At 40.3% G+C, this 18,922-nt stretch overlaps 3 protein-coding genes across 3 annotated transcripts; all 3 read right to left on the minus strand.

Moving 5' to 3' along the window:
• Positions 1 to 737: 737 nt before the first annotated feature.
• On the minus strand, positions 738 to 6,170 carry LOC128376896 (transcription factor 24-like). The gene is made up of 4 exons (XM_053336751.1): positions 6,018 to 6,170; positions 5,203 to 5,355; positions 4,885 to 5,049; positions 738 to 1,043 (listed from the first exon to the last, which is right to left on the minus strand). Exons 1-4 carry the CDS (start codon positions 6,168 to 6,170, stop codon positions 906 to 908), a joined length of 609 nt encoding a protein of 202 aa, XP_053192726.1. The 3' UTR covers positions 738 to 905.
• A 1,602-nt stretch (positions 6,171 to 7,772) lies between these two features.
• Positions 7,773 to 12,122, minus strand: ephx1 (epoxide hydrolase 1, microsomal (xenobiotic)). Its single transcript, XM_053337043.1, has 8 exons — positions 11,940 to 12,122; positions 11,552 to 11,732; positions 11,236 to 11,454; positions 10,719 to 10,848; positions 10,371 to 10,585; positions 9,908 to 10,016; positions 9,612 to 9,734; positions 7,773 to 9,517 (listed from the first exon to the last, which is right to left on the minus strand). The coding sequence occupies exons 1-8, from the start codon at positions 12,120 to 12,122 to the stop codon at positions 9,307 to 9,309; spliced, it is 1,371 nt and encodes a 456-aa protein (XP_053193018.1). The 3' UTR covers positions 7,773 to 9,306.
• A 2,136-nt stretch (positions 12,123 to 14,258) lies between these two features.
• Positions 14,259 to 18,149, minus strand: srp9 (signal recognition particle 9). Its single transcript, XM_053336625.1, has 3 exons — positions 17,994 to 18,149; positions 17,780 to 17,848; positions 14,259 to 15,155 (listed from the first exon to the last, which is right to left on the minus strand). The coding sequence occupies exons 1-3, from the start codon at positions 18,063 to 18,065 to the stop codon at positions 15,036 to 15,038; spliced, it is 261 nt and encodes an 86-aa protein (XP_053192600.1). The 5' UTR covers positions 18,066 to 18,149; the 3' UTR covers positions 14,259 to 15,035.
• Positions 18,150 to 18,922: the final 773 nt, after the last annotated feature.

The raw sequence follows: 18,922 nt of genomic DNA on the forward strand, positions 1-18,922 counted from the left end.
CATTCTGTGGTAGAGCTGTAATGAGAACTAAGTGGTCATTACTGCACAAATACAAAGTGAGACAGCTGCTGTGTTCCCACAACAATCCCTCCCTTACTGCTCATCTGTCTGTCTGTTTACTCCCACACACACACACACACACACACACACACACACACACACACATCGACATTTTCAAAAATGAGACCCCATACAAATATGCTTTAAAAAAAGTTTAAAAAATGGGACACAGGTGACAGAAATCTTCCAGACAGTGAAAGTAACATCCGACAACAATAAAACCAAAACACTGTACAACCTGTCAATCAAGATAAATGGTTACACACTGTTCCTGCATTTGGTGATTTATGGTGTAATTAGTCAAGTGAAGCAGCAGCCTTTCCATTTCCTCATGTTAGGTCTGTTCCTGATGTCCTGACTGTCCAACGCTCACATCATTTCTGTGTGTGTGTGTGTGTCAACCTGGATATGTATGTGTCTTATATTATCCAAGACAACAAAACAGCTACTGGGTTTTTACTATCAGGAAACCATCTGTCTTTTTAATGTCTAGGTTACAACAAGCCGTATCAGCATTAAAGAGTGAAATGAAATATCTTGAAATATTGAAATAAACTGACTGGTGATATTTACAAACTTTTGCAAAAGCTGAGGCTAAAAAGGTTCATTTAAGCCCTGGCAAACCAAAAACTGCATGAATGTATTAGATCTCCATGCAAAGTATTAAAATGTCTGCTGTCCTATTGCTTTTGGAAGGCAAAAGTGATTTAAAAAAATCTGAAGTAAGTGTGTAACATACTTTCAAAGCTGCAATTTCTCTTTGCTTTGACTTGTCCTTTTACTGTCAATAAAAGCTAAGATAAGAGATAAGAAACAGTGTGAAAGGTACGTCCTATGTGCCACTATCACTCTGTGTCTGCTTCTAAGGCAGGAGTCAGAGAGTGGATCCCGTCCCGTCCAGGTGGAGGCCCCTGATTGGTTGGGACTCCTGATAGCAGCTCCCCCACACTGCCACAGTAGAGCAGGGAACGCATGGGCCATTTCTGAGGAGAGACACAGTACACACTAAGATTAACTCTGGGATCCGAGGCCTGTACTACGAAGCTGGATTTTCTCTTATCGAGATAACTTCAGGGTTAACCCTGGGTTTTCCGTACTACGAAGCTGGTTCACTTCTTACCGGGGTAAATCACCATGGTAACTTATGCTGAACGGCTAACCTGCTCCGGAGCAGGTTATGTTCTGGATAAGAGATCAATGAGTACAAAAGCACCACCTCCTGACCAATCAGTTCTCTTAGAAAATGACCTGCCCATTCTTAAAAGATCCTGTCAACATTGGTGCGGATCATGAGAGGAGCGCTTAGGAGAGAATGAGCTTTTAGGGATAGATGCAATTTTTTAATTGGCCAAAATATATATTTAAAAAATAATCATTGAGGCACGTGGGGGATATTATTCTGTAGGTTTGACATCCTGAGATCAAAGTGTCAGGGAGCATAATAACTGTATTTATTTATTGTAATTGTAAAAAATTGACGAAAATATATATTTGTAAAATAAGCCTTGAGGCACATGAGGGATATTATTCTGTATGTTATACAGTTGGTTTGAAATCATTCACTCAAATGGTTGAAGCATAATAGGTTTGTATTTTGAATGTTGAATATTAAACTAACTTAATGTCTCTTATGAAAGGAAGGGCACTGAGGAAGCGATCTGCCCCAAACGTCTGTGCCGTAATAAAGTGACATTGTGTGATCAGAGTGCTGTCCGTTTATATTGTCTGATAAATTAATATTGTATGATCTCATGAATTTACACATTAACAGAGTCGGCAATTTTCTGCCAGCATTCCTTCCTGGCTTTTGCTGCATCAACAGTGTTGCTTTTGGCCTGGATGATGTGATTGAATTCTTCATATTTATGAAGAATAATTGTCTGCTCCTCCATGGTAAAGGGTAAAGTAGGCTGCTCTGCAGGGTTTCTCCATGTTTGTGATTGGTCAGACGCTGCAAACACCTCCCCTTTATGTGAACGCGCAGAGATCCAGATTGGAAAACCCTGGGTTGATTTACCGAGTTGATAACCAGCTTCGTAGTAAAGCTTATCCTAGACTGCGAATATCTGGTTAAGTCAATCCAGGTAACGGAGAGAGATCCTGGATAGGTTAATCCAGCTTCGTAATACAGGCCTCAGGACTGCTACTTTGAGTTTCAATGTTGTCAGTCATTTCATTAAAGGCACACTATGCAGGATTTTTCAGTTGCTGTTTGTAAACAAAACATTCAGTTGGCTCCTCCTCCACAGCTCAACAACATCAGTGTGAGCTCAGAGAGAGAGCCATCAATCATATAGGATTTTAATCAAATATTAAAGCCCCCCACCACTCAAACATGTGTTGTGCTGTTTTGTTAGTTGACCATAGATGCACTGGTGAGTCATCTTTTTTATGGTGAAGCCCACTAACAATCAACCCCACTGCTCTACAAGTTCAAATGGCCTCCTCCTCCCCAAGACTAGACTCAGCACCATGAGTGATGGAGCCTTCTGTTCGTCTGTTGAACACTCTTCCTGCACAGCTGAGGGCCACAGTCTACTGACCCTTTTAAAAAGGGACTTCAAACATTTGTGCTTTATAAATAAAATGTATTATTATTATAATGTGTGTGAATATTTGCAGTGTGTACATACATGCAGGATTTGTGACATCACAACTAGTCCAGAGCCAACTTTGTTACAGTATGAGACTGACACAAATGTGAGAATGTACATCACAGTGGAACAGGACACATTCAAACTTTGAAATGAAAAATATTTGCATATTTAAAGAAGAAGTAGATGTCATTTTAAGACTTTTTAAGGTGATTGAACTTTTTTTGTGGGATAACCATATCAGACAAACCTTGTTATTAAAAGCAGAGTATTTTTACATGTTTTAAAATAAATGTGTGGAGAGGACTTTTAATTATTTGAGCTCACATTTAACAGGTTTGGTACATGCTGACAATAAAAACTGAAATGAAGCCATTTCACTTCCTTTTTTGATCAGTGTTGTTGGTCAAGTCTGTTGGATCAGGAATGAACAACAATTTAATCCAGGCTTTTAAAGTCCAATCCTCTTAATAGTTATAAATGAAAATGATTCAATGATCTTTTCTGATCATCATAACCTTTGATGCTCTCTGACTTCAAAAGTTTACCTACATCAAAATCTAGTAATAATAGTAGTAATAATATAATAATAATATATAATAATGTGATAACTATTGACTATTATAATTAACAGCTGTATAAACCAATTATTTAACCATTTAATGAGTGTCAATATTCTCATTTGGTACATTCAATTATTGGTCAATATTGTAAGTACATAAAACCACAATAGTGACATAATAAATTGTAGCTAATATAATAATAATGATATAATTAGTTTAAGAATTCTTATTGACCTTTCATTTACAGATATGTAGCTACATAGAGAAAATAACTAGCTAACTATCAAAAGTGATACAGGGCCCTGAAGTGAGACAGGACCCTAAAGTGATACAGGGCCCTAAAGTGGGACAGGACCCTAAAGTGAGACAAGGTCCTAAAGTGAGACAGGGCCCTAAAGTGAGGCAGGGCCCTAAAGTGATACAGGGCCCTAAAGTGGGACAGGGCCCTAAAGTGATACAGGGCCCTAAAGTGGGACAGGGCCCTAAAATGAGACAAGGCCCTAAAGTGAGACAGGACCCTAAAGTGGGACAGGGCCCTAAAATGAGACAAGGCCCTAAAGTGAGACAGGGCCCTAAAGTGAGACAAGGCCCTAAAGTGGGACAGGACCCTAAAGTGAGACAAGGTCCTAAAGTGAGACAGGGCCCTAAAGTGAGACAGGGCCCTACAGTGAGACAGGACCCTAAAGTGATACAGGGCCCTAAAGTGGGACAGGGCCCTAAAGTGGGACAGGGCCCTAAAATGAGACAAGGCCCTAAAGTGAGACAGGACCCTAAAGTGGGACAGGGCCCTAAAGTGTTACAGGGCCCTAAAGTGAGACAGGGCCCTAAAGTGAGACAGGGCCCTAAAGTGAGACAGGACCCTAAAGTAATACAGGGCCCTAAAGTGAGACAAGGCCCTAAAGTGAGACAGGGCCCTAAAGTGAGACAGGGCCCTAAAATGGGACAGGGCCCTAAAGTGAGACAGGGCCCTAAAGTGAGACAAGGCCCTAAAGTGAGACAAGGCCCTAAAGTGAGACAGGACCCTAAAGTGATACAGGGCCCTAAAGTGAGACAGGGCCCTAAAGTGAGACAGGGCCCTAAAGTGAGACAGGGCCCTAAAATGGGACAGGGCCCTAAAATGAGACAAGGCCCTAAAGTGAGACAGGGCCCTAAAGTGAGACAAGGCCCTAAAGTGAGACAGGGCCCTAAAGTGAGACAGGGCCCTAAAATGGGACAGGGCCCTAAAGTGAGACAGGGCCCTAAAGTGAGACAAGGCCCTAAAGTGAGACAAGGCCCTAAAGTGAGACAGGGCCCTAAAGTGAGACAGGACCCTAAAGTGATACAGGGCCCTAAAGTGAGACAGGGCCCTAAAGTGAGACAGGGCCCTAAAATGGGACAGGGCCCTAAAATGAGACAAGGCCCTAAAGTGAGACAGGGCCCTAAAGTGAGACAAGGCCCTAAAGTGATACAGGGCCCTTAAGTGGGACAGGGCCCTAAAGTGAGACAAGGCCCTAAAGTGAGACAAGGCCCTAAAGTGAGACAGGGCCCTAAAGTGAGACAGGGCCCTAAAATGGGACAGGGCCCTACAGCAGAAGCAGCACCTGATTCATTCATAAGGATGGAGTATTATCCCTCAGTTCTTGTTCTATGTATGAGTCACAGTCACTTAGTATGGTTCCCCTCCTTACCTTAACAGGGTGCAGGTATCCACCCGGCCGGGAGGGCAAGGTGTGCTCAGCCAGCAGCCCTCCCTGGTCCAGAGTCTCTGTCAGGTGGGCTATGTAGTTAGTAGCCAGAACCAGAACATCCAGCTTGGACAGTTTGGTGTCAGGTGGGACTGATGGCAGAGCAGCCTGAGGACAGAGCAAAGCACACACTCACATCTAATTCCATTTAACCATATTTAATACACATTCCTTCTGAGGTTAGTCTAGTGGAAATAGTTAGTATATACAGTATATGTATTTTCTGTACATATATGTGTGTGTGTGGTGTGTGTGCTCAACCTGCAGGCTGTGGAAAGCCTGTCGCAGGTTGCGTACTCGGCTCCGCTCTCGTGCTGCGTTCTCTGGTGAGTACTGGTTCCTCAGTGTCCTGGTCTGAGCCGCAGAACCACAACCGGAGCCAGAGTTGGACCTGGACCCACACACAGACTGCACCTGCAGCAAATGACACAGCTTTGGAGCTTGACATCTCTGCACAAACACGAGCGTAAAGGACTGTTGACCTTTTAAAAGGACCTTTTTACAGTACAGCATATATGAATTGTGTAATATAATAATCAATATTTCTATTTAAAATCATCAGTTACTGTTTTCCCTTATTTTATTATTACTATTACTCTCAATTGAGTCTGTTCTACCTGTTGTACTTTACCAAAGTCCCCCATAAACAAAGGACATCTGCTAACTTTTATAGCATGAATAGAAGCTTTTTAACAACTTTAACTGAATATATTAAAGCTCATGTATAATTTAAGCTCTGTGACATTAACAGAGAATAAACTGATAAATAACAGTTTGCATTTCACTTCACTAACAGTGTCTCTTTAAAATCTGGCTGGAAGTTTCCAGAACTTCAACTTCCCATCACACTGATAATTGCCTCATTTTTTTTCATAGTGTAATAGTGAATAAATATAACTGAAAGTGAATAAACTAAATTTAGGACAGTGGTTTCCATGTTATTTTGCTCCCTGTTATATTCTGGTATATTCAGCTTGTAATGAATTTTGTTCAGTACCTCCCTGGATGCTTCAAATTATTAACCGCTGCATGGCCACATCTGTCTTTAAGTTTCAGTTTGCACACATTGGACTCACCCATTTCCTCTCCTCCCTGCTGCTGCGTGTGCTCTGTCCGTGTCCGTGCAGGGATGCTGGGCCACGCTGGCTCTGCTGCTCTGCTGCCGAGCAGGACGCAAGCTGGTGGTTCACAGTGACTGACATGAGACCTTCCAGAGGATTCACTTCCATGGATTCTCGCAAAAAAGAGATAACAGCCCCCCCCCCCCTCCGCCCACCCACCCACCACCACCACCCGACGACGGCTGCAGACTGTCCTGAAGCCTGGAGAACTTGGATCGCTCTCAGGCTACTTTCATTGGCAGGGTGGAAGTTTCCTTTTCCAGAGTTGGAGATTGTTGTGAAGATAAAGAGGCTACAGAAAACAGTCAGAGGTCATCTTTACATCTGGTAAAGCATCTTTGAAGTCCATTTTAAAAAATGTTTCAAAAAATGCTGAAATCACTCATGTGATCTCAAGAAAGCATAAACAGAGAAGTTTCCCAACGGTTACTTCATCCAACAGCTTTTCAGAGTTCACCAGGCCACTGTGGGACCCCCACTTTCATCCAAACCCCCAAACTAAGGTGAAAACTCCACAGTCACCAGCTGCTTCTCTAAGCATCACCATCCATTCAGAGAAATTCTCAAAGTCTGACGCCCCTCTCTCTCCTGCTTTCTCTCTCTCTCTCTCTCTCTCTCTCTCTGCTTGCTTCCTTATCGGGTGAGGTAATGTGAAGAACTTCATGTGGTCCTTATCTCAGCCGCCCAGTTGTCCTGATCCTCCCATGGCTGTTCAGCTGCCAAGAAGAGCAGGCAGGCAGTCAGGCCTGGGGGAGTGCAGCACTTGGGGAGGGGTGGGGGTGGTGGTGGTCCTGAGCCAGGACACTGGGGGGGCTTGGGAAACTCAAAGCTGTAGTAACAGCTGGACAGGGGTGGGATTGGAGGGTCGGGGGCAGTGCGACACTGAACATTACCAAAGAAAGAGAGGCAGAAGTACATTTTGGTTCACAGCACCGGGAGCATCTCATGTAAAGCTTCACTGGGATTGGCTGAAAGGAGAAAATATCCTGTTGATCTGAGGTCACCATCATTTTGTGAGTGATCCTGTTTTTTATGCTGCTGGTTTATGCCCCCCCACCCCCTCCTCCATCCTCCCTTTTTTATTGGTGGCTTCACATGTGTGCTACTGGTTTTATGCATTACTCTTTGCTGCAAAACAAATTTCCCCATGGAAACAAATATTTATTTTAATCTTGATTTATCTTGAGAACACAACACTATGCCCACTATGTGTGCAATATAGTGGGCACATGCAGAGCAGCTCCAGGACAGAATAGACAAAAAAGAAGCTAATTAGTCAGATCTGTAAAAACTAAATTTAGGGAAATAGTGTTGGGCAGGATTTTGTTCCTTTTCCACATCAAGTTTGGTGTCTGTTACTATGACAACTGATGCCTGAAACTAACATGCTGTATAACATGCCAATGTCATCCTAACCCCTCAGGTGAGATGTTGCATTGTCTTTAAGTTTCATTATATAAAGTCCCTAAGTCAGATTTAATCAATTATTTCATTGTCAATTTATTGTAATAATGTAATTTATCAAGCCTGAAAAAGTGACCCCCCCCCCCCCCCAACACACACACACACACACACACACACACACACAGCATCACACTGGTCTTGTACCCAAGATATCAAGATCACCAGTCAGAGGTACCACCATACTGATGTAGTCATCAACTTAAATAAGATCTGGGTTGCTTTGTTTTGAATAAGAGACTCACAGTGTTTGTGTGCACTTCTCCATATGAATTTTATTTGGTCAAAAAAAAAGAAACATTGTGTCCATGATCTGAACTACAACATGTCATTCTGCTCATCTTGTAATGGCACCAAACTATAAGAATCCAAAAACACAAGTGAGAGGTGACACAGGAAATGATGCAATACTATGCAGGGGAGGATTTTTAATTGTCTTTATTCCAGTGCACAAACAACAAAAAACAACCTATTCACACATGGTATTGCATCATTTCCTGTGCTGCTAATGTGTTTTCATGACAAAACATAGTTAGGAGTCCAACACATTCATCAGGGATTCCTCCTGATGAAAGATCTTGTAGTGTGAGACCCTGTCAGTCATGCAGTGTGTAAAACCAATGTGTGAAAAGTTTTTTGGATTTTGGTTCACAAACGGAAAAATGAAACAACAAGGCAACATTTGAGCTTGCAGTGCATTCCCACACAAATAATACATCACGTAACACATACTGACCTGGATTTTTTATATTTCAGTTAAGTGTGTAGTTAATTATGATCCAAAGCTTATTTAATATTTATATTTTAGTTAGTGTTATTCATTTTGTGTCTAAGCTTAATTAGCAAAGGAAGCTAACACCTGTATAGAGATAACGTTGAAAAGCCCTCTAGTGGACAGAATGTATAACGACCACATGCTGATAGTGGCACTGCTGATGCGTAAGCCTGTGCATACAGTGTGTATATGCATATTACATATTAATAATAGGCTAAAATATGAGCATTAAAAACTCAAATGTAATTTAATTGTTGAAAATAATAAGGAATGAAATTCGAATTAGGTTATAGAGGAAGACTCATTTCAGAGAAATACACCTCTGATGCTGATTTTCTAAGTATTATACATCAAAACTACTAAATACCAAATGTTTTTAAGGTATTAACTATAAGAATAATTAAGAAGTTAATGCTTCAAAGCAGTACATAACCAAAAAAAAAGACAAAATGTAAAGTTGTGGCTTGTTTAAAAATACTTAATCTGACTTCATCGAAGCTTTGAAACTACATGAGTGTGAAAGGGTGTGACAGAAAAAAGAAATGTAAATATAATTTGAGGGTTTAGTGTTATCAGTCAGAGGAATGCTTGGTACCTTCTCAGTGCTGTCAATACACAGCAGTTACACACTGACCTCCCATCTGCAGCTGCTTGCTCGACCTTGCCCAAAACTGCAAGACTGAGGGGAGGTTTTGAAGAAGAAAGAGACTATGAACAGCAGCAGGAGGAAGAACAAAAGGATGCTTCTTTCTGACTCTCTTCTGTTTTGCTTCTTTTCATCAGTCAATGTTACAAATGTTTCCTAAAAGCTACATCTTCTAGTACCAACACTGCGAGTCAACAAGACTGAGTCAATCATGAAGAAGTCTTATTAGAGCTATGCTACAGTCTATAATCAACCTCACCTCATTGAAAAAGTGTTTACTCAACTATCTACAATCACTGCTCACCACAAAGTTGCAGTTTTATTCATTCTCATTGCCATTCAGGTGTTTATCAATCCTCTCTCTACTTCTTCTTCTTCTTCTCCACTATCTTAGTGAACAGATGGATGTCTTCAGCCATCAGCTGGGGCTCTTCCATGGCGGCGAAATGCCCTCCGCTTCCCATGGGTGTGTAGGTCAAGAGTTGATGGTATTTCTGCTTGACCCACAGCCTGGGTGTGTGCATCAGCTCGTCTGGGAAGCAGGCAAACCCAGTGGGGACTTGCACCGGTATCCTGGGAAGAGATGATGATGATGATGTGTTAGGTAGGGCAGAGATGAAGAGTTGTCTACAGGTATTTCATTGGACTGAGACTGTTTGTAACTCACTTAGAGTGGGGTTGGTCCAGGCCTTTGGCAAAGTTTTCCTTATAGAACCTCATTGAGGAAGTGATGCAGCCGGATGTCCAGTAGATCATCACGTTAGTCAGCAGGTCGTCCAGAGAGAACTTCCTGTAACGTATCGCGCATACAAGCTGAGCACATCATGACCTCAGTGATTAAATACACCAGGAATGGCAACTTTAGGAACGGCCATACTTCGATAAACTCTGCATCTCAGAGCCACTGCTAAAACTACATACTACAAAATCATGAAATGGGTGGTGGCACACTGCAGCACTGACCTGGTGAGTCCTCCATCCTCCAGGTCCCTGAAGTCCTTGCTTGTCCATGTGGAGAACTTCTCCAGAATGTAGGCAGCCAGACCCACAGGAGAATCATTCAGTCCTCGACCTGAGCAACAGAGCATCAAATCATTGATACGAATTCTTAGAAACAATATTTGATTGGTCAGTGAATAAAAACTGCATTTGCTGTGATTGAAGAATCACTCAAATCACCAAAAACCAAATGATTGGTTAGATTTTTTCTCCAAATGATTACATAATGAATAATATTTTGAAAAGAAATAGAATTTTGCTACGGTTGTTTCTGACAGTAGTTTATTCTTGGGGTCTTTGTTAAATATGTTGGTAGGGTGATGGTTAAAACCTGATAAATGGTTAAATGAGTTGCTAGGTAGCAGCTAAAAGGCTCTACCTAAGATATAAAACTAAAAAGTCAAATGTGCTTGCTCTCAGTTCTTACCGACAGTGTCAGGCTTAGTGGCCTGGATGTGCATGTAGCCAGACTCTTTGATGGATTCCACCACCAGTTTGTCCATGCAGGGGAAGAGACGCTGAATGTCTACATCTGTGAAGTTGAACATCTTGGGGAAGCGTCGGCCAAGCATGATGGACAAAGCCATGGGCAGCCCCGGCTTGGAAGGCGGGGCAAAGTTCACATGCAATCCTTTGATTGTCCTGAGTAAGAAAAAACATGTAGCAATAGATAAAACTCTTACAAAGTAAAATGATTCAACACACATACTGAATAATCTTTGATTGTAAGCACAAAGATAGTTTCAGGTGTTGGGGAAGTTGTTTTGTGTCTCACTTGGGTTCCAGCTGAGCCATGTTAGTGGTGACCAGCCAGCCCCAGTCTCCTCCATGAGCGTAGAACTGCTGGAAGCCCAGACGCTTCATCAGCTTGTGGAAGATTCTTGCTGCACACACTGAATCAAAACCTGCTCACACACACACACACACACACACACACACACACACACACACACACACACACAGGAAAAACACACTCCGTTTATTAGGGACACCTAACTGAGACTAAAACAGCCCTGAAATATGTGTGCTTGTCCTACATACAGTACATTTTAGTTGATCTTTTTACTCTGTTATATACATTTTTATATGAATGGACTCATGGCACTTAACTTATGGTAAAGACCTATAAAAACTTGCTCTCTTTATTCAAACAAAAAGAAAAACATTTGCACTGAAATAACACCTTCCTCTTTGTTGGAAATCTCTGAATACCAAAACATCACAACCATAAAACGCTCCGGTGATGCTGGGAATTTTCATACATAATGTCCAGTGCAAGAACTCGGACACACCTTTCTTATGCGGCGCTTCCGAGAAGCCGTACCCAGGTATGGAGGGGCACACCACCTCAAACACGATGTCATTTGGGTTTGACGGTTCCGTCAGAAGAGGGATCATCCCATAGAACTCGTAGAAGGAGCCGGGCCAGCCGTGAACCATTATCAGAGGAACAGCACTGGTCCCCTCTGGCACCCTCTTGGGCTTCACGTGCACGTAGTGAACGTCAATGCCTGGGCGGGAGTTCATAAGTAAGATAAAGTTAGAGATGAAGTACTGACTTAGTATTGGTTGATGATAAATGAGGATGTGTCAGCAGTGGAAACTAACCTTCGATGTTGGTTTTGAAGTGGGGGTACTGGTTGAGTTTGTCTACTTGTCTCCTCCAGTCGAAGTCATTCCTCCAATAAGAGACCACCTTCTGCAGGTAGTGGGAGTTGAAGCCATACTGAAACTGACTGTCCTCTAGTGAGGCTACAGGACGAGTGAGGTCTATCCTCCTGCAGAGGTCCTGATAGAAGAGGAGAGAAAACATGATGGAGGCTCTGACCATTTGTCTTCTATAATACTGTAATCTATGTGATGTTCTTCTACAAATCAATAAATACTTACATACTTACATACTTACATTAAAACAGAATCATGTCACCTGCCCTGCAAACTCATTATTAAATACTACAGAGTGACTAACCTGAGTGACAAACTGAGAAAATCTAACCTCCAGCTCCTCTTTGCTTGTGGTGACTTTAAAGAGGCGGATGCTGTCGTCCTCTCCACCATCAGGGGGGGCTCCGGCCCCCCACCAGCCATCCTCTGTCGTCAGAACCTGGCTCCTGTTCCTTTGAACCAGGAAATAGATCAGTCCTCCAACCACCAGACAAAGCAGCAACTCTGTGAACATGGTGCCAAGTGTCTGCTACGAAACTGGGATTGAGGGAGGGATGGATGTAGTAACACTGGACAAGGGAATGAGGAGTGGGATAGATGGAGAAAGAGGAAGAAATTAATTAAATTAAAAAAAAATTGTTTGTCAAAAAAGGAATTATCAATTCTTTAATACATTCATAAATGTGTTATTGCTTTTATTAATGAGTAAACATGTTTTCTCTTGCATTTTTATTTCAGCTGATTCATATAAAAAATAATGAAATTCAGAACTCAGAAATGTAGCTAGCTGTGAAATCATCTCACTATCACTAAATACATGGATTAAATGGCAAATATGAAGTCACTAAAAAACTAAAGCACATATAAGTTATTAAATATGAAGAGTAACCACTAGACATAGCCAACAGAGAAGGATGCAACTGAGATTTTTCTTTTTTTTAATTTGAAGCAATTAAATGATTAAACTGACCATGCAATGTTCTGAACTTTACCAGATTTACTAAACTATAAATAAACTAAAATGTGTGCACTGGGCACAGCAGCAGTCTGACATAACACAATACTTTCCTCTGTGACTGCAAGTGATGCAATTTGAGTCTGAGCCTCAACTATTTCACCAATTTAGTGTTGAAAAAGGGGGAAAAAAGTGGGACATGTAAAAACAAAAGTGTCACTGTTGTTGTGGTTGTGACCAGCTGATAGGATTATAGGCAGAGAGAGGGGCTCACAGCTGCATGACAAAGCTTTTCTCATTCAGGAGGGCTGCCAGCATGGAAACACACACACACACACACACACACACACACACACACACATCAGACCATGTCCAGTTCTGGGGACATAGCATAGACTTACATTCATTTCTATGAGACTTACCCTAACCTTAATCTCTGCCCCAAAATGTATGATCATTTCTGATCCTAAGTCTAAACTCTGTCCGCAAAAGTAGCCTATAAAAGAGCTCAGAGGAACACACACACTACTACGTTAGCACTGTGTTTATATGTAATTCTATAACTAGCTCCCATAAGCAATCATTACAACACAAGTTCTGACTGACTTTGCATGCTAATGACTTCGTGGTGAGAGGCCTGACACAGAGAAACAGAGCAGTGTGGGAGAGTTCAACGACCTGTCAACTGAACTCTAAACACAGACAGGCGTGATTTCTGGAACAGTCTATGTGTGTAACAGAGCAGAGCTGTTTCTCAGCTAAACAAGCACAACTATTTGATCAACTTTACAATGTAATAATTAGCAAATACAATACACTGATATCAATATATGAACCCAGCGAGGGAAACGTTATTAAAATCAGTCACTTTCATATATCGCTAGCTAACGTACCGTATAATTCCCAGCTAGATAAAGAGAAGCTACAATAACTATTACATTCACACGTCTTCATATTTTCCCCTAAACACAATATTAGTGCGCGTCAAGCTTAGTTAATTAGTGCTAATTAACTATGTTTATATCAACACAACACCGCGTCTAGTAACTCTTACTTGGTCAAAACAAGCAACCCTGCGACACTATCTCAGTTATAAGTCTACAAGCGGGATAGTTAGCTTGGCACAACTCATTTAACATTATAGGAAACGTCATCTTAATTTCCATAGGACACACATTTACCTGCTGTAACGCTACTGATGCATGCACGTCCTGGTCTCCGCTTCACTGGTCCCGTTCAGTTCCTAAACTTAAGTCTATTTATCCTAGTTCCTTAAAATTAATTAGGCTACAATTGTATCATTTACATGCATGGAAAAGTAGTATTCAGATAGTAAAACATGTCAATTTACATTATTCGACGTGCAAGAGAAAGGAAAACGAGAGCATGAAAGCATTTGTTTGTGAGTGTTGGTATATCAGAAGTGCATCATGGGAAATGTAGTATAGTGCGGAAAAGGTCAAACTACAGATTAAAAAGGAACGTTTTATCTAAAGATAGAAACATTGGTAAAACGTGTAAAAATGAAAGAAAATTTGATTCTGAAATCGTTACTTTTAAATGTAACCAAAATGCCAGAAGAATATTCCTCTGTTAAAGCCTCTTTCTCATTGTTCCATTTCAAACTTCATCTGTCATACAACATCCTTAATCATGCACATTTCTGATTATTAACACACTGATAAATACAGGAGATATTGGGGTAAATAAACATTTATTGAACATGTAACGCATTTATTTTCAGTAGACGAAATGGCATATGGAGGTGTGTGTGTGTGAGAGGGGGTTGTCTACGTAGAAATTGCGGGTTTCTCCACACCGTCGTTTAGAAATCAGAAGGTCCTGCTTCATTCATGTGGCACAATGACCATGTCCAAAAATAAAACAAAACCGATCACTGTGCTGAAATCGAATCCAGCACGGCTACATAGACGTAAACGGACAAGACATGCAACGTCATTATCGTCCTTTTTCGTCCCCCTTTAAAACTGAATAAATGCAAACTCCTCTAAGAAAATGAAGGTGCCGAAACTGGTTCCACAGCAGCAGAGGATTCGTACTCCTTGTACATTTTATTCCATCCCGCCCCCGCCCCAAACTCTCCCATTTTCCCCTGTCTTTACATTTCCTTTAAATCTCTCAGCTGCCTACACTGACCTTACTTCCTATTAATACAATCAGGGATGGGAATGAAATGCCTGACACTGAAAAACAGGGTGCTGAGATTGTTTAATGATGTGGAAAGTATCTTAAAAAGAAAATCCTGAGAGAATAAAATATATACAGTATCTATATCACATCTCTGACAGTATTAACTCAGTGTAGGCAGCCTGATCCATCCCTCCAGTTCCTCCCCATCAACCCATCTCTCAGATTCACACTGCAGTGGTTCTGTGCTCTCAAAACAACCGCTGCTGTCTGCACTGAACTCAGTCCAGGTGTTCTAGAAGGTCAGCGCTTCTAGAACATTTTTTAGTCTGTCTCCATGGAACCGCTGTGCGTCTCCTTGGACACCATGAGTCTCATCAGTTTTCCGTGGAGCTTCTCGATCTTCTTCACGTCCTGGGCCTGGTCTGTCTTGTACTGTAAACACTGTGGAGGTGGAGAAAAAGGCTGTGTGAGGCAGTGACAGCTACAACTACAGTTACATTACAATGGACTTTTCTTCCCTTTTAAATGACCTATTTCAGAGACTGAACCCACATTTACACCCCTTTCTATGAGATATGTGATATTCTAATAAAGTGATACTTATTGTTCCCAGATCAAACTTTGTGACCTGGGGTCGGGGCATGAGCCATCAGAGCCCCCAAACTCCTAAGTATGCACTTCCTGTGGACATTAGACTGTCTACTTCAGCGTCAACATTTAAACCTACTTTTTTACGATGGCATCCTTGTAATATATTATTTTTACCCATATTTATGTTTTCTGTGTACACATTAGTTTTTTTTGTTTAACCAGATTTTAAAAAGGATTTTACTGTATTGTTTTTAATTCATTTTATTGTAATCACTTACTCTGTAATACTCTAATATTCTATTTTATTTGTTGTTGATCTACAGTGTTCTCAACACTATCATTATTTTTCATGTCAGCTGTATGGAGGTTTTAAGCTTTTGTCATTTTCTCAACAGACATTCTGCACTTTAAAAGGAAAGTTCAAAGAAGAATATACTGATAACAAATCATGGTCATTTTGTAAGTTAGTACAGTAAATATATCACATATTGATCCTTTAACAATATCACAGCTCACTCCTCTGTGATGACTAGCTTTTCACTGCATCTTTAAATACTGTTATTATGAACACAAGCTATGAACTGGTGCTGATAAGGCATAAAAACCCATAGAAACCTATATAAAAAAGGACTGCTGTATATTTTTCTGATAAAAAAAACAGTGAAAAGACCAAAACTAACTATGAATAGTTGTGACTTTGACTTTTGCTGGTAGTAATGTCAACAGCAGCATGTTGTTAGAGTGACTCCTAGTCTGGTGGTATGGTGTACTGGAGGCTGAATTAAATAAACAAGCCATGTCTTTCCTGCTGTGTTGCATGTGATTGTTCAGGCCTGTAGCATCTCAACTATAGCCAGACCAATGCATGATTTCTGAAGTACAATCACTGATAGATGTTTGGGCATAAAGTGTTTTCTTAATGTTTTTCAAAACAAAGAAACAATCTTGATAGAGATCACTCAGATTTCTTTTACAATTGTGACCAAGCTACATATTGAGCAGGACATTTGAACTGTAAAAAAAAGAAGAAAAATCAAGCTGTCAGTGCTCTCTGGTGGATAAACTATGTAACAGTGACACTGCTTCCAATTGACATATACTGATAAATCTACACTGATACAAATGTATCTGCTATAAAGTGATATCTGCCAGTGTAACAGCTGGCTCATTTAGTGGTCTAGCTCTTGTTTCAACAACTGCTGGAATAATTCATCTATTAGTAATAATACATAATTGTCAACTATTTTGATAAATCAATATGTTTTGCTTCATAGTTGCAGCTTGCCAATTGTGTGGGATTCCTTCTTTTCTCATGAGATAATAAACTGACAATATTTGGATTTTGAAAATTGTGATGGACATGTTTTCCACTACTTTTGACACTTATAGTTGACATGATTCATAGAGGAAAATAATAACCAAACTAATTATTAATAGAAAATAACCTTTACGACTAAAATCACATCCATTTAATTATTAGATGTTCTAAGCCTTTATTTAGAAATATGACCCACAATGCAATAATTTAATATTTTGGACTATTCCTCCTATGTTACCTTACGTCACAGAGCAGATGCAGGCTGCTTCTGAGCAGTATAGGTGAGGAGTGTGTCACAACACACTCCTGCATGCGTTGAGGATGGTGGAGGCAGAACAAACACACACACCAGCTAACTATAAATAGAAAGTTTGGAAACACTACTGGTTTTACAAGAGAGACGGACAATTTAACTAATCATATCTTATGCATAATTCATAATATAGAAAGTGCATTTTGTGTAGTATACCTGCTGCTGAAAGAGTACATCTGCTGCCTGGCAGTAGTTTCATATTGCACTATAACTCATTGATGTTCATCTTGAGCATCCTTCATTGTGAGGCAGGTGTTAGAAAAGTGTCAGTTTGAAAGAGAGAACACTACAGGTTTAAGAAACAAGACCCGTTTGTGAAAGGTCATCTTTTTTTTTGGTTGATAAATAATCAGACTCATAGAATTGCATAGCACCATTCCTTTGCAATGAATCGCATTATGTTGGATCAAATCATGTTGAATCGCACTGTATGGTGAGTGGTGGATGAATCATATCGTATCAGTAGTTGCTGCTTACGTATCTTTGGTAGTGAATATCCACATACGTATCGTACACAGACCAGAGTCTTTCAAGTGCAAAGCTTGGTTACGGGAATGTTGGGCCTCTTTAAAATTAAAACCTGACGAGTTGGTTTAGACCTGCTCTATGTGTAAAGTGCCTCGAGATTACTTTTGTTGTGATTTGGCGCTATATAAATAAAGATTGATTACAGCTTCACAAGAGTTAACAATTACTTTACTTATATTTCCATATGACACAACACTGAAACGTGTCTCAGCCTCATATTTAACAAGCACTTGAGTTGGAAGTCTTCCATGTAAAACTCTTCATAACTCTTGATAGATGTAATAGCTACTAAAGCTTCCTCCTCATGTCACTTACCACGGCATTGTCGGTCACTTTAATGCACAGGTTACCGTCGCAGTGTCTGTATTTGAGAACCACTCTGACCTGAAAACAGAACAACATGAATTCAAGTTAAAAGGAGGAGAGCTACAGTTTGCATGCTCACATCGCTAACCAGCTCTACGGCTAACCAGCTATGCGGCTAGCATGCTAACGTACATGTTAAAGGTGTTTTTTTGTTTTTTTTTACCTTCATTGGATCTGTCAGATACAGTTTCTCTGCTGCGCGGGCGAACTCCTCCCATGTCTGATAGTAAGGCATTATTCTAACAAAGCTCAACACTTTTTACACCAAACAGTCTGTCTCAATCTGTCGACCAGCTTTGCTAACTTCGGAATACCACATCAGCAGCAATGGCATTTTCACTTCCTGGTCACCTTTTCAATACAAAAGCACACCAATTAGCAAATATAAAGTGCAGTGATCTCATCTTCAAAACAAACAACAAAAACAGTACAGGCAGCAAAAGTACTTCATTAATATTTGACTGTATTTGAAAACCCCATCCATTTGGTTTAAAAGTGGCTTCCTTTACATGCTTGAGCAGTATCTCTGTAGAGCTAAATGATGATGACAAACGTACTTTTATTATCAGCATATAAAGCGTAAAATTTATCATAACAAACAACGAAAAATCACTAAAATCCTCACGGATCAGCTACAATTGCTGATAGCTTTCCCATTCTCAAACATCTGTCTTTAAGGACATTTTACCATATAACACACAGAGAGCGACGTTGACTATGATTCCTGTTAAATACCACTTCATCATCACTTCATCATCAGGACGTTGCTCCAAACCCTCGACGGACTTTTGTTTTGAAACTACACCCAGTGGCTGAACCGGACATAATACTGTGAGATATAGTGAGGGACTTCTAGTGTCTCCCTCTAGTGGCTGACTGGTCTTCAACAAAAAAGTCCCCAAAACTTGAAATATTTATATATATATATTTATTGCAGTCGTTATCATTATTAATATATCTATTATTATTATTATTATTATTATTATTATTATTATTATTATTATTATTATCAGTAGTAGTAGTAGTAGTAATAGTAGTAGTATGAATATCACTTGTGTATAAATTAAATTTGTCATTATATATTATAGTAAT

Source organism: Scomber japonicus, chromosome 17 (assembly GCF_027409825.1).
Source record: "Scomber japonicus isolate fScoJap1 chromosome 17, fScoJap1.pri, whole genome shotgun sequence".
NCBI classification, from domain to species: Eukaryota; Metazoa; Chordata; class Actinopteri; order Scombriformes; family Scombridae; genus Scomber; species Scomber japonicus.

What these genes read in the sequence shown, in the direction of transcription:
- LOC128376896 (XM_053336751.1), bottom strand. Translation starts at nt 6,170, where the DNA reads ATGGAAGTGAATCCTCTGGAAGGTCTCATGTCAGTCACTGTGAACCAC. An exon ending in AGGCTTTCCACAGCCTGCAG is followed by an intron (nt 5,050 to 5,202) that starts GTTGAGCACACA and finishes CTCTGTCCTCAG; the next exon opens with GCTGCTCTGCCATCAGTCCC. An exon ending in GATACCTGCACCCTGTTAAG is followed by an intron (nt 1,044 to 4,884) that starts GTAAGGAGGGGA and finishes GTCTCTCCTCAG; the next exon opens with AAATGGCCCATGCGTTCCCT.
- ephx1 (XM_053337043.1), bottom strand. Translation starts at nt 12,122, where the DNA reads ATGTTCACAGAGTTGCTGCTTTGTCTGGTGGTTGGAGGACTGATCTAT. An exon ending in GAGGATGGAGGACTCACCAG is followed by an intron (nt 9,735 to 9,907) that starts GTCAGTGCTGCA and finishes GATACGTTACAG; the next exon opens with GAAGTTCTCTCTGGACGACC. An exon ending in CTGGACCAACCCCACTCTAA is followed by an intron (nt 9,518 to 9,611) that starts GTGAGTTACAAA and finishes ATCTCTTCCCAG; the next exon opens with GATACCGGTGCAAGTCCCCA.
- srp9 (XM_053336625.1), bottom strand. Translation starts at nt 18,065, where the DNA reads ATGCCTTACTATCAGACATGGGAGGAGTTCGCCCGCGCAGCAGAGAAA. An exon ending in ATCTGACAGATCCAATGAAG is followed by an intron (nt 17,849 to 17,993) that starts GTAAAAAAAAAC and finishes TTCTGTTTTCAG; the next exon opens with GTCAGAGTGGTTCTCAAATA. An exon ending in AAGTGACCGACAATGCCGTG is followed by an intron (nt 15,156 to 17,779) that starts GTAAGTGACATG and finishes CCACCTCCACAG; the next exon opens with TGTTTACAGTACAAGACAGA.